We start from the raw sequence: 13,948 nt of genomic DNA, 5'->3' as shown, positions 1-13,948 counted from the left end.
GAGGGGGTAAATTGGAATCAAAATAGCTCCTTCTAATGCCTTTCTGCCCACTTGAATTAAATTGATTTCTTACAAATGAATTAAAGAAGCAATGGCATTGATGTGGATTCTAGCTGCCTATAAGGCAGCTTCATATATTCTGTTGTATATGGAAGATAATGCCTTGTAGCAAGTTATGATAGAAATTAAAATTCTTTAAAAGAGAAATTACTTGGAGTGTTTAAACATCTATACCATTTTTAACTGTAATCTGTAGCATTACAAGGTGGTTCTGGAATGAGCCTTGTTTTAGGTATTGCAAGTGTTTGAAATTCTAGTTCTGTAAAGGATGTAAGAGATGGGAATTAATTGCAAATTCAAGCTTGGCATGAGCCTTAATGATTAGTAGTCTTAGCCTAGCTGTTGAGTCCTAAAGGGACCTAGTCTTTACAGTGTCAGTTCATTGTTTATTTGGAAATCATGTGGCTATGAAGTGTCTGACTGGACACCAGACAATGAATTCACTTGCCAAAAAGCATGACCCTTGTTCTCTGCAGGCTGTCTCACAGTATTGGGTATGAGCATTGGTAAGAGCAAACTCCATCAGCCGATTGCTCTCCTTAGACAGTACAGCTTCTGTAACTGGCCTGGTCAATTTTAGTAGGAGCATCTAAAATATAGTTGCAATATACAGTTTGTGTGCAGGAAAGCTTTGCTTTCTGTTCTGCTGTGCAGTACTTAAGAACTGCAGCATGGTGTGAATGCCCTAAGGGAATAATTATTTGGTGTGGCACTATGTATTCTGCAGGGTGATGGAGCCTAAAGATGCCTCCTGTGCTCTAACCTCCAGCAAGGTGATCCTTTCAGGACAGTGCCCTGGTTTCCTGTGTGGCTTTTGTAATCATATACACTGGAGTGATTTCCCACTGGACATGACTTGCAGCCAAGATGTGTGCGTTGTCCTGTTCCTTTGTGTCCTGTTTGTTCATTTATGGCTACAGTTGTGGCTTATGGCAATTGCTGACTCCAGGTATTCATTCTGGTTTAGGTATAGACTGCAGATAAAATGTCTTCAAGTTCTTTCTGGCTGCTGCTGCTTTAGGTATGCATAGAGAAAAAGGATTTGGTATATTTAAATAGATTCAGCAGAAGGGATGTATCTCAAATGAGCTGTGAGATGGAATTTCTCACCTAGCTTTGAGATGGCCCCTTATTTTGGGGCTACCTAATTATTTGATCTTCTCTGGGTAGTTTCTGCTTTGGGGGATTAAAGAATATACTATTGTAGCAGGCAAATAAGGGATTTTGGTGGGTTCCTTAAGTGTCATTTTGTCTAGACAGCTCGGAAGTCTTCTACGCTGAACCCTTTTGGATCCAGTCTCCTTTTTGCTGGTCACTTAAACAGACAAATACTGATGGCGTTGCACAGCTGACTGTCGGGCTGAGCATTTTGTGTGAACTCAGCCCTCAGTCAATCAGTGGGGAAATTACTGGCTAATGAGAAGTACCTTGTGTAGGCCAAAGATACTTTTCAGAGCCTGAATGTACTGGAGGAATGGGTGCCACCCTCTGACAGGTGGTGTTTTAGCACAAGGCATGGGAATGCAGGGGCTGCTTATGACAGTTTGCTGAGCACGTTTGGGGTATTGGGGTCAGCCTATGGGTGAGAGGAGGGCTGGATTCAAGGATAGTGGTAGAGGGAAGGGTTTCTCTAACTTTTTTGCATTAGGTCAGCTGCTGAGATGCATAAACTGCTTCTTTCTACCTAAAAATCTGTATTATCTTAATTTTTGCACCTGATAGCTGCAGATGCCATTTGCAGATGTCTGTCAGTTTCTACTCATTTAGTGAACTGTGGTGAAAAACTGAAGTTCTAGCATAAGCTACCTAGTGAAGTTAGATGGTGCTGTACTCAGGCAATTAATTCCCTCCAAACATTTGCCCTTTTGCAGGTGAAGCTGTTAGTGTGTTTTCTTACAAACTCCCATTAAGTGTTCATTGCTCTGGTCTTGAACATTTTAATCCTTTTTTTTTCAGTTAAGTCACAAGTGTTAGTTTAGAACTGTCTCAGTGCCAAGTAATTTTCTTTCCAGGTTGAAAATTAAAAATTATGTACTTGTACTCATGAGACTGTCTTCCATCTGCTAAGAAGATTTTTAGCATCCTGCATCACCTCTAAATTTCATAGCTCTTCTGGGCCGCTGGTGTGTAAGGGCTGACTGACTGATAGCCAAGTCTACTTTTGAGCAGCAGTTAAAGAATTATTGCCCTGCAGATTGTTCCAAGGAAAAATAACTTGTCTTGAAAACCTGTGGAGGTTTCTCTTGGCTGCTCTGGTCTTTTAATGTGGAAGAAAGTGCCTAGCTTTGTCTGCCTGCGTTTTTTCTTCTTTGTATCTGTTGGACAAACTGTGCAGCTGTACCAAGTGTATGATGCTGTCCTGTTTCTATAGAGAAAATAGCATAAACTCTTAGTCTAATAAGAAAAGATCCATTTTTTTCTAAGACTAGAAGAAATGTTTGAATATGCTAGATAGTCTTTACCTTGGTGCTTGCTAGTTTCGTGTGTGCTGTGAGTGAACTCAGCACAGAGACGCAAGCCTGTTTGGTGTGAGGTTATGTTTTACACGGATGATAGGAGAGCAGGGAAGGAGGTCAAGAAGTGGAGGAACTAACAGACTTGGTTCTCATCCTAGACTCCTGTATTTCCCAGGATTCTCTCTGAACTACCTCTGAATTTCAATTTGCATATGAACTTTCTTCTGTGGCTCCCAAATAATCTCTTGGCCAAGAAGCAGCAGACATGGTATAGCTGCAGATGCCTGAATTGGTTCAGTGAGTACACGTGATGAGTGCCTTAGCAGCTGGCCAGGCAGAACAGACAACTGTAGTGCTCACACTGAGCCTTAACCACGCTGAAAGTGTTTGTAGAGACCTCACCAATACATCTGCCTTTTCTTGTGTAGTGTGTGGGAACTGAGGCTATTATCCCATCAAGCTTTGTTGAAATGACAGCTATCATCAGCTGATTCTTAATTCCATAGGAAAGCAGAACCAGAAAGACTATCACGGCTAGCTGGGATGAAAACTGGGATTTGAAATGCAGTAGGGAGAAAAAACATGTGCAGATGATGAAAGCCTATGGGAGGCTCTAGTTCAGATTGCTGGAAAACTGTCCAAACACATCATTTTATAGCTCACAATTAAATTGTTAGAGCTTGGTGCAATATATTTTTCTTTCTTTTGCTTTTGTTCTTATTGTGCGTGGGACTTCAGTACTTTTGTTCAAGTACAAGGCAGTATCTTTAATTATAGGTCATATCTCATTGGTTTTGGACAAGATAAACTTGCATTTAACTCTCTGGATATTCAAAAGCTGGTTAATGTCTTCTCTCAGTCTCTGCCTGAAATGTCTTGATCTCCCCCAGTCCTGCCAGCTTCACTGTTCTGGAGGTGTCCACTGTGGCTGGATCCTCACACTGCTCTCCAGATACTTTAGTGAACTAAATGGTAGGAAATTCATCTATTTTTAAGATGGTGAGTTGTAATTCTCCTTGGCAATTAAGTACATAAGCATTTTCACAGTTTTCTTTGGCAGAATGTGCCACTTACATGCAAAGCAGTAAGGTCAGGTTGTTAGACTGTGCTATAATATTGCACTGGCCATTTCTAGGCCATGTGCTCAAAAAACTGTCAGTCCTGTTTACCTGGAAATAGTGTGAATGGAGGCACTGATCTGATACTGCTACAGTTAAAGGAAAGATGAAAGATATCTTTAACTTCACATGCAAATTCCTTGTAGTCTTATCAGACTCTTAACAGTTGAAAAAAATAGTTTGTCTTCAGAGTGAAGAGTCCAAATAAGGACATGCAGATGTGCAGATATGAAGCTCTGCACAGTGCAGTTAGCTCCCCAAAGGACTGAGGCTTTGTCTCAGTGTTTTGTTCCTCTAAATAGAGGAATCATGAAGGGATGAAAACTTGCTTTCTGACCAGGGATCTGTTTGATAATGGATAGTGCTGTGCCTACTAGGTAGCTAAACTTTACTTTGCCTGAGGATAGAGCTTTGTAGGTAACAACCCAGAAACTGCTGCCAGAAGTAGGAGACCATTGCAATGTGTATGTGGTTCACAGCTGGTAGGGCCAGCAAACAAAATAATTTAGCCAGTGGAGTATATTGCTTGTGTAGAAGTTCGTACACTAGTTATTCCATGGATTTCTGGGAAAAACAAAACAAAACCCAAACAAAAACAAACCACCAGAAAAAAGAAAAGGGAAGAAGCCATGGCTTTCACCCAGAGTTGTTTGCACACAGGGAGAAAAATGAGGGAGGAAGGCACTTAAAATGAGAACTACCTGTGGACTGATGAATAAGAGATTAAAATATCCAAACTTTGTTCCAACTACAGATAAGTAGAGAACTAAAAAATGGGGCAGGAAGAAATAAAGCTGACCTTAACACATGAACAGGCAAGAAACGTCTCACAGAGACCAGACCATCAGTAAGGAATTGACTACTGAGATGTCAGACACTTGAGAGAGGAAAATAAGTAATAACACAGAGTTGGTTAAGCTGTGGGACTTCTGTCCTGTGCTGGGATTCAGCTCAGCATACTGGAAGGGATACTTTGCCACAGAAGCCATTAACAGATCTTCTGTTCACAGGTCCAAAGCAAGAATTTGAATGCTCTACCCTGATTCATGTCTGTGCAACAAATATTGTCAGTGCTGGAACAATATAGAAAGGAAATAAATGACAGCTGTGTGGAGGAGCTGTTGTGATAAGCTGGGCCTCTGCTGATCTGTTGCAGCAGAATTGGAAGATTGCCCTGTAATACATTGTGGGCTGTGAAAATACCAAGACAGCAGCAAATTATGTTGCTGGCTTGCAAACATAAATACGTACTTAGGAAGGACTAAAATCCATGTCACTACTGAGACAGGTTGTTTCCAGCTGATAGAACACATAGTATGAAAGCTTGTTAAGGGGCTAGGTGATAAAAGTGTAAGACAGACATCAAAGGTCTGCAGCCACAGATGCTGAAATGAGAATCTGGTAGGCTGTGCCTTTTGACATGGAGATAAAACTTCCATTGCTTTGACTGGAAATGATGGAACAGCAGTAACCTCTTGATTGTAATTTGCTATGGCCTTAGTCAGTAGTGTGTAAATATATGTTCATTTTCCTGAGAACAGCCTCTGCACCTCAGTATGTCAGAAGCAACAACTCTTGTTATTTTAGTGGCAATGTGACCATACAATTTGGAAATTTCAGTATGCAAAGGTCCTGTGTGAAACAGTTACATGGGGAAGTACATTAAGTGAAACAAAAATATAGGGTTTGGATCTTCAGTCTTATTATACTACTTTCTGATATGCTTTTTTTGTTTGCACACATTGCCACAGTGTTGGCCAGCTGACATGGTTTTGTGGCTTTCATAGTAGTTTACTTCCTACTAATTAAACCTTCATGTTGCCAATGAATATGCTGTGCTAATGAAAACTTTGGAACCTAGATGATATTTTATATGCAGAAGTTCTTTGAGAGTTTGCAAAGTCAAGTAGGGCTTTCTGCAAAGGTAGAACTACTAAGTTCGTGTCTGAGTCACTGAGCAAATGGCTGCTGTGATGCAAGACACTGATGCTACCACCTGTGGATGTTATGGGTATAGCAGAGCTGGTGAAGGAGAACCACGTGTTCACTTCAGCTGTTTCAGCCTAGCATCTTGAAGAGCTGTGTGAATTGTGGATGAAGTTAGTGGGCCAGGTTGTGAGCTGGGCATCTGAATGTTCCTCCTGACTGCTCTGAAACAATAAATCTTGTGCCAGAGGCAGGGGTGAAAAGGAGAGAAGAACAGGATGAGGGACTTAATTTCACATCACTGAAGGCTGCAGTTGCCACAGTTGGCTGATTAGAGACGTGTGCTTTAAGGGCCAACTTTGCTGAGTTGCAGACCTGGTGTCTGTTTCAGCACTTAGGAACAGTAGTTTGTGTTGAATGTTCTCATGATGCTGAATGTGTAGGCACCATTGATTAATTTTATGCTTGACTGGGTGCTGTTCTCCTTTGGAAGGACAGGTGATGTTGCCTTCTACTGGCTGTTCAGCTGCTCTCAGCTCTGGATGTTCATCTTTAAGGCTGCAGTTGTAGCAAGTTTCGTTCTGGTTGCTGTCAGTCATTTGGAAGCTGCCATTAGTATTATTTCCTGTTGCTAAATTGTCATCAGCTTGTGGCAGATGTCTTTGCCTATATGAAGCTTGGGTTGCTAAAGAAGAAGTAGTGTTTTTATGGGTGAGGGGTGGGGAAATACTCAGCCTTCTCAGCTCTCTGCAACTTAAATGAGGTCTTTATCAGTAGCTCTATAGTTCATGAACGCTGGCCCTGAACTGTGCTGTCTTGGTGTTCTGAGGCTGAAACAACTGCTATGAACAGAGGACAGAATATGCTTTAGGGTTTTTTTGTCTGTGGCATATAAGAGATCATCTCAGTTTAGTGAACAGGTTTCTCAGTCCGTGTGCAGTGCTGAACCTCACTCTCCTGGTGTCCTGTCTAGCCCACAGCCGTACATATACAGGAGTTCCTCACGCTGCTGGCCGTGTGTCATACTGTTGTTCCTGAGAGACAAGGAAATACAATCATCTACCAGGCCTCCTCTCCAGGTTGGTTGTTGCTTTCTTTTTTGGGAGGGAAGAGAATGAGTTGAATCAGTAGAGGTAGAGGAAGAAAGGTCCATAAACTCCTGGGTCATTTCAAAGGTCATTGATTTTGGAAGCAAAAATGTCCCCCACAATGCTAGCAGTAGATCTGGCATCTTCTCTAATCAGTACACACAGTTTTGGAATACTTCCTACAAAACCACATGGTCTGTGATGTTTCTTTAGGGATAGGCTGGGCTTAGGATCCCTTCCGTGCTCATGAGACCATCTACTCTTTATGTAGGGTGAAAGTAAAACACTTTGAATGTGTAGGAAGTAGTGATTTGTTTCTGCATGAGCAGTTACTTTATTGGCATGACTACAAACTGTTTTTCTTGATCTAGTATCTGTGTAGAGCAAGATAGGGAGCTATCAAGTACTGAGACACAATACAGCCAAAACTTACAACAATACAACCAAAGCTTCCAAAATCTTGGCGGTATTCAGGCCTGCCCTTCACCCATTTTTTTTTACTCCTTTCAGTTGGCACAGACAGAGTTAGGTGGGGCCAGATTGGGGAGTGTTGCTCTCCATTAAGTTTATCTCTATTAGTGAAGATCTTTCTAGAATTGCTGAAGTGATGTATTGCATGATGAAGCAGCATCATTTCTTATTTATGTCTTAAGAAGTGTCTGAAAAGTAGGATGAAGAGCTCATGTGAGGAGGTTCTGCTCAGTGTGATGAACTGTGAGAAGACTAAGGGAGTCGTAGAGATGTGAGGGTTGCTTGAATTAAGCACTAAATCCACCCTTATGCCAGTTGTGCTCAATGATACTTGCTCCCTCAGGAGGCTCTGTAATTACTTATGGGAGGTACAGGTGTTGGCTCTGATTGCAGCTCTGTTATTTGAGCTCTTAATAACACTGCCCAGTAGAGTCTCCAGAAAACAGTTTTGTATTTCTGTGGTACCTGAACTTAGTGCCTGCACAGCAGAAAATGGATTAAATGCACATCGTAGGAGTTTAAAGTAACAGAGCTTCCACCTTGCTTTTAGAACAAGTATTTCCCCTTCTTTATCTGGAAAAGTATGGCACCTCCACAAGAATAAGTTTAGTGCTTCAGTAGTTACAGGATTTTATACACATTTGTGTAGTTGATGTTGTGTGGCCTTTGTAGGACTAAAATGTTGAATGTTTTTGTGGAAGGGTGTGCAGAACTACTCTATCATCCCTATGGATGGGAGTACACAGGAAAGGGGATTCTGTTTTGGCAGTCTGCCAGTATGGGTATGGGTTTTGGAGGCCTCTCTAACATACCAGGTTAAATTAAAGCTTGTTTGTTTGTTTTGGCAGATGAAGGAGCATTAGTGAAAGGAGCAAAAAAACTTGGTTATGTCTTCACAGGACGGACTCCCCATTCTGTTATCATCGATGCGGTAAGTGGTGGATGTGCATGGCACAGGCTGCCAAGCTCATGCACAGCATAAAGGGCTCTGGTCCCTCTGGGAGCCTTTTTCCAGGGCCTTGAGGAGCCTACACGCAAAGGGCTTGTGTACACTGAGGAAAGTTGGCTTAATTTATTTGAAGATGCCAAGTTCTTTGCCCCTCTGTGTGGCATGGGCAATAGGAAGTTGCAAACTTATATGGGAAATGTCAGCAATTGTGCCTGAAAAATGTTTCCCTTGTCCAAGAAGCACAGATGGGAATGCTGACATTAGAAGGGAATTCATGTGTCTGGGAGGTTTTCTGACTGTTGTGTTTAATGGTTGCTGTTCTAAATGTTTCATTTCTTTCTTCTGAGTAAGATCTTCAGTAGAAGATGTATCTGTTTGACAAGCTGTGTTTGCAGGGGTGTGTGGTTAATGGATTGCAGTTGACACAGGCAGCCTCAGACTCATGGGGCCACATTCATACTCGAGTTGCAGTCTAAGCTAAAGTGGCTCCAGATTTACACAGATGCTAGTAGGGTGCTTATTAAGAATAATGAATTATTTTTGTCCTTCCTCTCAGGTATGTTCCCTTTCAAATTTCTTGGTACACTGCCAACCTAAGCACTTGAAACATATCTTCTAGGACTTGTCATAAACTCAAACTGCTTCTTAGTTGAAGGAGGAGAGCTTAGGATGAACAGTGTCATCTAGAGCCATCTAAATGCTTCTCTCCTCTGCAGGAGCAGGCAGGCCTAGTTGTATAGTCATAATATGAATCTGGGAGCATTGTTAATCTATAACCAGCAATAAAAACTGTCACTCCCAGAGATTCCTGCCTCTCCTGATTGCCTGTATCAGCGGCAGCACATAGAAAATGGTTTGGAGGTGCTTATTAATCTTGGGGATGTTGCTGAAGTGGTATGTACCTTGGACGTGTCTATACTGCAATTAGATTTTACTGCGGCACTTTCTTTAACTGCATGCTACAACTGGAGGTCAATGACTCTGGTCACTCCTACTGCTCCTTCTGCGCATTATACAAAAGGAATGGCAGATGTTTTACAATCTTTCTCCTGCTTTGGGTTGTTCCTGCTCAGCCCCAGCAGGGAGTTGCTGGTGATAACAGGATTTTCTCCTCAGTTAATTTTTTTTTTTCCCCATGAAAATTTTTTTTTTTTGTGAACTCAAATAAAAGAATTACTAAGGGAAGTTAGTCAAAGGTTATTGTAATACTAAACCTGGAAAGCATGCTTATTTTAAATTGAAAAAGTACCTACAATCTGTAGTATATCTCTTAGTTGGTGGTTGTTGAGAATTACATATGCAGCTTAGCTTTTGAAAAGGATATTAACTCCTTGTAAGGAATGGTGTAGCAGTAGTAAATGAAGGATGCCACAATTTAGGATGTTGAATGAAGTTCATTAAAGAGGGCTCTGCATGCTTTAACCAGCGGAGGGAGCCATTGCCACATTTATTTGCACTGGGATGTGACAGACACCTGATCAGCTCGTGGGTCTACACGTGTAAGAATATAATGTAAATTGTACTTACAATAGTACACTCTTTCTTTTCTTTTGTAGCTGGGCAAAGAGAAAACCTTTGAAATTCTTAATGTGCTGGAGTTTTCCAGGTAAGTTTTCCTCTAAAATGTGAAATTCAGGGTTGTAAGAAAACTCTTACTATAAAAAAAGTTATTTAGAATGAAAAGTTACAGTAGAAAAGATACAGTAGAAACAGATATAGTAGAAAAGCAGAATTTCCTTAATTTTTGTCCTGCCCCTTCATCTTATGTCTGATGTGCTATGAATTAGTTATAAACTGGTGGCTGTTGGCATGTGATCATAGAACTTTTTCCTGCCACTGCAGCTCTGTTCATTTATTGAGAAGTTGCTGCCTGGAAGTGTCCTGCTGTGACTCATGGATATCCTGATTTGTCACTTGTCTACTTCAAGAACATACTTAGAGATTGCACTTTTATGGTGCTTCTGAAAATTACTTTTTGAGTAGATGGAAACTGCACCTGGAAGTGCCCCTTCTTAAGAACCATGCCAGCTATGAAAATATAAACATTGCAAGCACTCCTAATTTGTCAGACTCGTTAGGATGGGCATTGCTTGAGTTGCAGGAAGCTCTGATGAATCAGGCCCCTAAATGAGTGGAAATGACAAGGTGCTTTCTCTTTGTCAGTCGATAAAGTTATGTTGGTGTGGATGGTGCTAGTCAGCATTCCTTTTTTTTCTGTTGTCGTTTATTTTGTCCTCTTGCTGGGGATTAAAGCCTTGAACTCCTGTTCTCTGCTGTCTTTGAATTGGCTGGTTGTGCTCTAAAGGACTATGTTAAACTAAAGGTAGGGATAATTTGGGTAGGTAGCTTTTCTTGTGTCCTGACTTGCTCTGAAGATTATTCTTGAATACCTCCCTCTTTCCATTCAGAATGTGGTTATTTAAGCTACTTGTGGGAAGTATCTGAAAAGGCACCTGGAAGAGTCTTTGAGGGTTTGTGACAAGTTGACCAGCACTCTGGTGTCTCTAGACAGGAATAGCCACAGCTTGCATACAGCAGGAAAAAAAAAGCTGTCTTAGTTCTCCTCTGTGTAGCACCTGACCACTGAGGGAGTTACTGTAATTAGTGTTCAAAAAGCACACAGAAGTTTCCCAGTGTCATTAGGATGTTGCAGAAATTCTGGGGACAGGTATCTGCTGTCCTTCCAACCTCTCTTCAGAAAGCCTCAGAAAGGATTTGTTTTGTCTGATTAATATATGCCAAGAGCTTACCTTAATACACATGGTTCTTGAGCTTTGAAAAGTGACTACATTTCTCAAAGCAAGATCAAGAGGAGAAGGAAGATTGCTCTGCACTCTGTACACGTTGGCAAAAAAGTAATGAGGAAGAAGGATTCTTCCAAGTTGGTTGTTTTGCTAAGGAAAAGATTTATATAAAACTGTGTGTTCTTAGGGTTCCCTTGATGAGACTTGATTTGTTTGCCTCTGCCTCTTGGAAGTTGTGAGTTTTTTCCAGTGGCTCTTTTGAAGGAGAGATTGATAGGTAAAACATCAAAATTTCATAAAAAAAAAAAAATAAAATCTTTGCATACCTTTCTTTGTTAAATTTTGATGTACACTATGCTACTGTTTACATTTTATTTATTTTTTAAGATATGTGCCAAACTTGACTGTCCTGTCCTTGCTCAGGGTGTCTGACCTCCTTCTTAATTCCAACTGTGTGGGTCTGATTAGACCAGTATAAAGAATTGATAGTCTAAGAACTGGTTTATACCATGATTCCTTTCTATGATGTTTTTGCTTTCTTTTGAGTTAGGAAGTTAAATAGCTGCTCTTATCAGTGGATGGTTGTTTCAATGTCTGTTATGCCTATCATAAAGATGTAATCAGCCTTAATGATTCCATTTCTAGAGCCCCCCAAAGCAATTTTGCATGAGGAATAAGGAAAACCAGAGAGAATAATGAGAATAAATGTGACTCGCCTTCTTTCAAGATGGTTTTATACTATCTTGTTGTTTTTCAAATTCTTGCTTGCATTTGGGTATAAGTCTGGAGTGCTTGCCAATGGGAAACATAGGACTGAAGCTGGAAACAGGCAATTTAATATATCTCCGTGTGGTCAAGGGTTGTGGGATCTTATGTTACTGCTGTTATATCCCATTTAATCTCAGATGCACAAAATACATCTGAGAAAATTCACTGGCTAGAACAGGAATTACTCTTTACCACTTTGACTAATGAAAGCAAATATTTTTCTTTCAATAGCAACAGGAAGAGAATGTCAGTGATTGTTCGAACTCCAGCAGGACAGCTACGTCTCTACTGCAAAGGGGCTGTAAGTAATTATGCTGCCTAATGGAGAACACTGCCAGTTATTGTTTCAACAGCTGTGGCTGATGCTGACGTTTCATGTCTCATACATAATACCTGTTGGCTTTTTGTTTAGGGCCAAGTGATTTAAGAGAGCTGTCATTCCTGCTCTGACTCCTTTTGCAGGCTGGAAGACTGCTAGGCTTTCTATTGCCCAGTTGAAATCCTGAAACTCATGGGAGCAGTACCCTTACTGCAAAGCCAGGGCTTCACCCAGCTGTGCAGCGGGAGTTCAGGTGCTGGAGTAAATGCTGTTGTCTGAATTTATCACACTAAAATTTGTTCTCAAGTTCTTGGCTCTTGATCTGGCTTTCTTGCATCTCTGCACCTGCTGTTATTTGTCATCATGACTTGCACCATGTTGTGCTTCTGTCTTCACTGACAAGAGCAATAACTTAGCACAGCGCAAAGGCTCCAAAACTAGCACTGTCCAAAGCCAGAGAGTGGTTCTAATTTCAGTGGAAAACTACAGAGCTGGCTTTTTGCAACAGGGCAAAATCGCTTTCTGACCTCTGTGAGGATCTGGTTTACTTGAATTTGTCATGACATATAGGTCAGTGTTCACCACTCTGTTGCTTCCATTGATTTGATAAAGATGTGCTGGCTTCATGCTGGTGTGGCGGAAGTGAATTGGGCCTGCTGCCATTGTGTGGTAGTTCACTTGTATGCCTACTAGGACCACACAGACCTGCAACTTGCTTGTTCATGCTGTGCCTCAATTCACACCGTTCTTTGGAGTGTGGCAATGGAAGAGATGGAGGACAGGAGAGTTTGTTGTACAAAATTTCTTGCTGTTTTCCATATGAGCAGACCTAGATGTGCTAACATGCTGCATCTGCCACTCATGTGAAATGTAAGTTAGCTGACTGTTCTGCATTAACTCTTCCACATTCTGGTAGTCATCCTCTGTCCTGTTGCTTCCATAATAATTAGGTTTGTATGCCTGTCTCTAATCAACGCTAGATGTAGGTCTGTTTACTTAGATTAAGAGCAGATGTATGAGTAGGGTTTCTGAATTACATTTGTAGAACTTGTCCTGGTAGTTATAAATAAAATCCAGAGACTCTAGATATGTAGGTGATGCTCTGTTTTGATTTCAGCTGTTACCTGGACCTTTTCAATTGTCCTTTGATTTACTGATAAAGAGGGCTGCTGCAGGAAGAAAGTTGTTTCTGAGAGAATGTTGTGGTAGAACATGATCAGTGTTTCTGCCTTTTGTTTTTTGACATCAATAGGAATCTTCTCTACAAAGCATTGCAGGAAACTTTACTGCACGGGACTGCAATATTTACTGAATAAGACCAGATGTTTATGTTGTCTGAAAGACAATGTATTGGCTTAGTAATTTATAAAGGAGTGTTCTGTACTGCCCAGTAATGGGCACCTCTTTATGGAAAGAGGGGAGGAGGGCAGAATATCATGATCTCCCGATTATTTAAAGTGGTTGCAATATCTCTGCCATTGGGTGCAATCAAATTACTTTGGATTAAGTGATTAATTAATTAAGATTAATTACTCAAATTGGAGTCTCTAAACCCCAAATATATTGTAAATACGGTTTTGTTTTTGATATTAGCAAGTCTGTTCATATTGCTTCTCTTCAGCTTGTAAATACACAAATGACAACTTCAAATGTAGACTTACTGTGTTGTAATGAATTTGGTTTTAATAGGATAATGTAATTTTTGAGAGGCTTTCAAAAGATTCCCAGTATATGGAACAAACATTGTGCCATCTTGAATACTTCGCAACGGAAGGTAAGAGAGACAGCATGCCATGAGAACTCGGTTTATGAAATTATTTGCAGCATCTTCTGCCTTGTCTAAGCTCTGTGGTGTCAAGGTGATTGTGAAGATAAATTAGGATGGGGTGTGTTATCAGCAAGTTGACAACTGTAGGTTGGCTTCAACTGTGAGGAGATTTTTCTCTGACTTCCATGTGATTTCAGTGGGAAATGGAATTTGGAAGGAAAAGACAGTGTTCTGTGTGTCCTCGATTAAGGGAAAGGACATGAGTTGTATTGCCCAGAATA

At 40.9% G+C, this 13,948-nt stretch overlaps 1 protein-coding gene across 3 annotated transcripts in view; it reads left to right on the top strand.

Annotated features, from left to right (window-relative positions):
* The window catches only part of ATP8A2 (ATPase phospholipid transporting 8A2), a 280,952-nt gene that overhangs the window by 35,034 nt on the left and 231,970 nt on the right, over positions 1–13,948 (top strand). For all 3 annotated transcript variants that reach the window (XM_063394699.1, XM_063394698.1, XM_063394700.1), the window contains 5 exons: positions 6,534–6,639; positions 7,968–8,050; positions 9,625–9,674; positions 11,812–11,881; positions 13,589–13,673. In XM_063394699.1, coding sequence (XP_063250769.1) covers positions 6,534–6,639; positions 7,968–8,050; positions 9,625–9,674; positions 11,812–11,881; positions 13,589–13,673 — 394 coding nt within the window. The remainder of the gene's footprint in view (positions 1–6,533; positions 6,640–7,967; positions 8,051–9,624; positions 9,675–11,811; positions 11,882–13,588; positions 13,674–13,948) is intronic.

This window comes from Prinia subflava, chromosome 3 (genome assembly GCF_021018805.1).
Source record: "Prinia subflava isolate CZ2003 ecotype Zambia chromosome 3, Cam_Psub_1.2, whole genome shotgun sequence".
In the NCBI taxonomy this organism is placed as follows: domain Eukaryota; kingdom Metazoa; phylum Chordata; class Aves; order Passeriformes; family Cisticolidae; genus Prinia; species Prinia subflava.
This window is presented reverse-complemented; position numbering and strand designations above follow the sequence as displayed.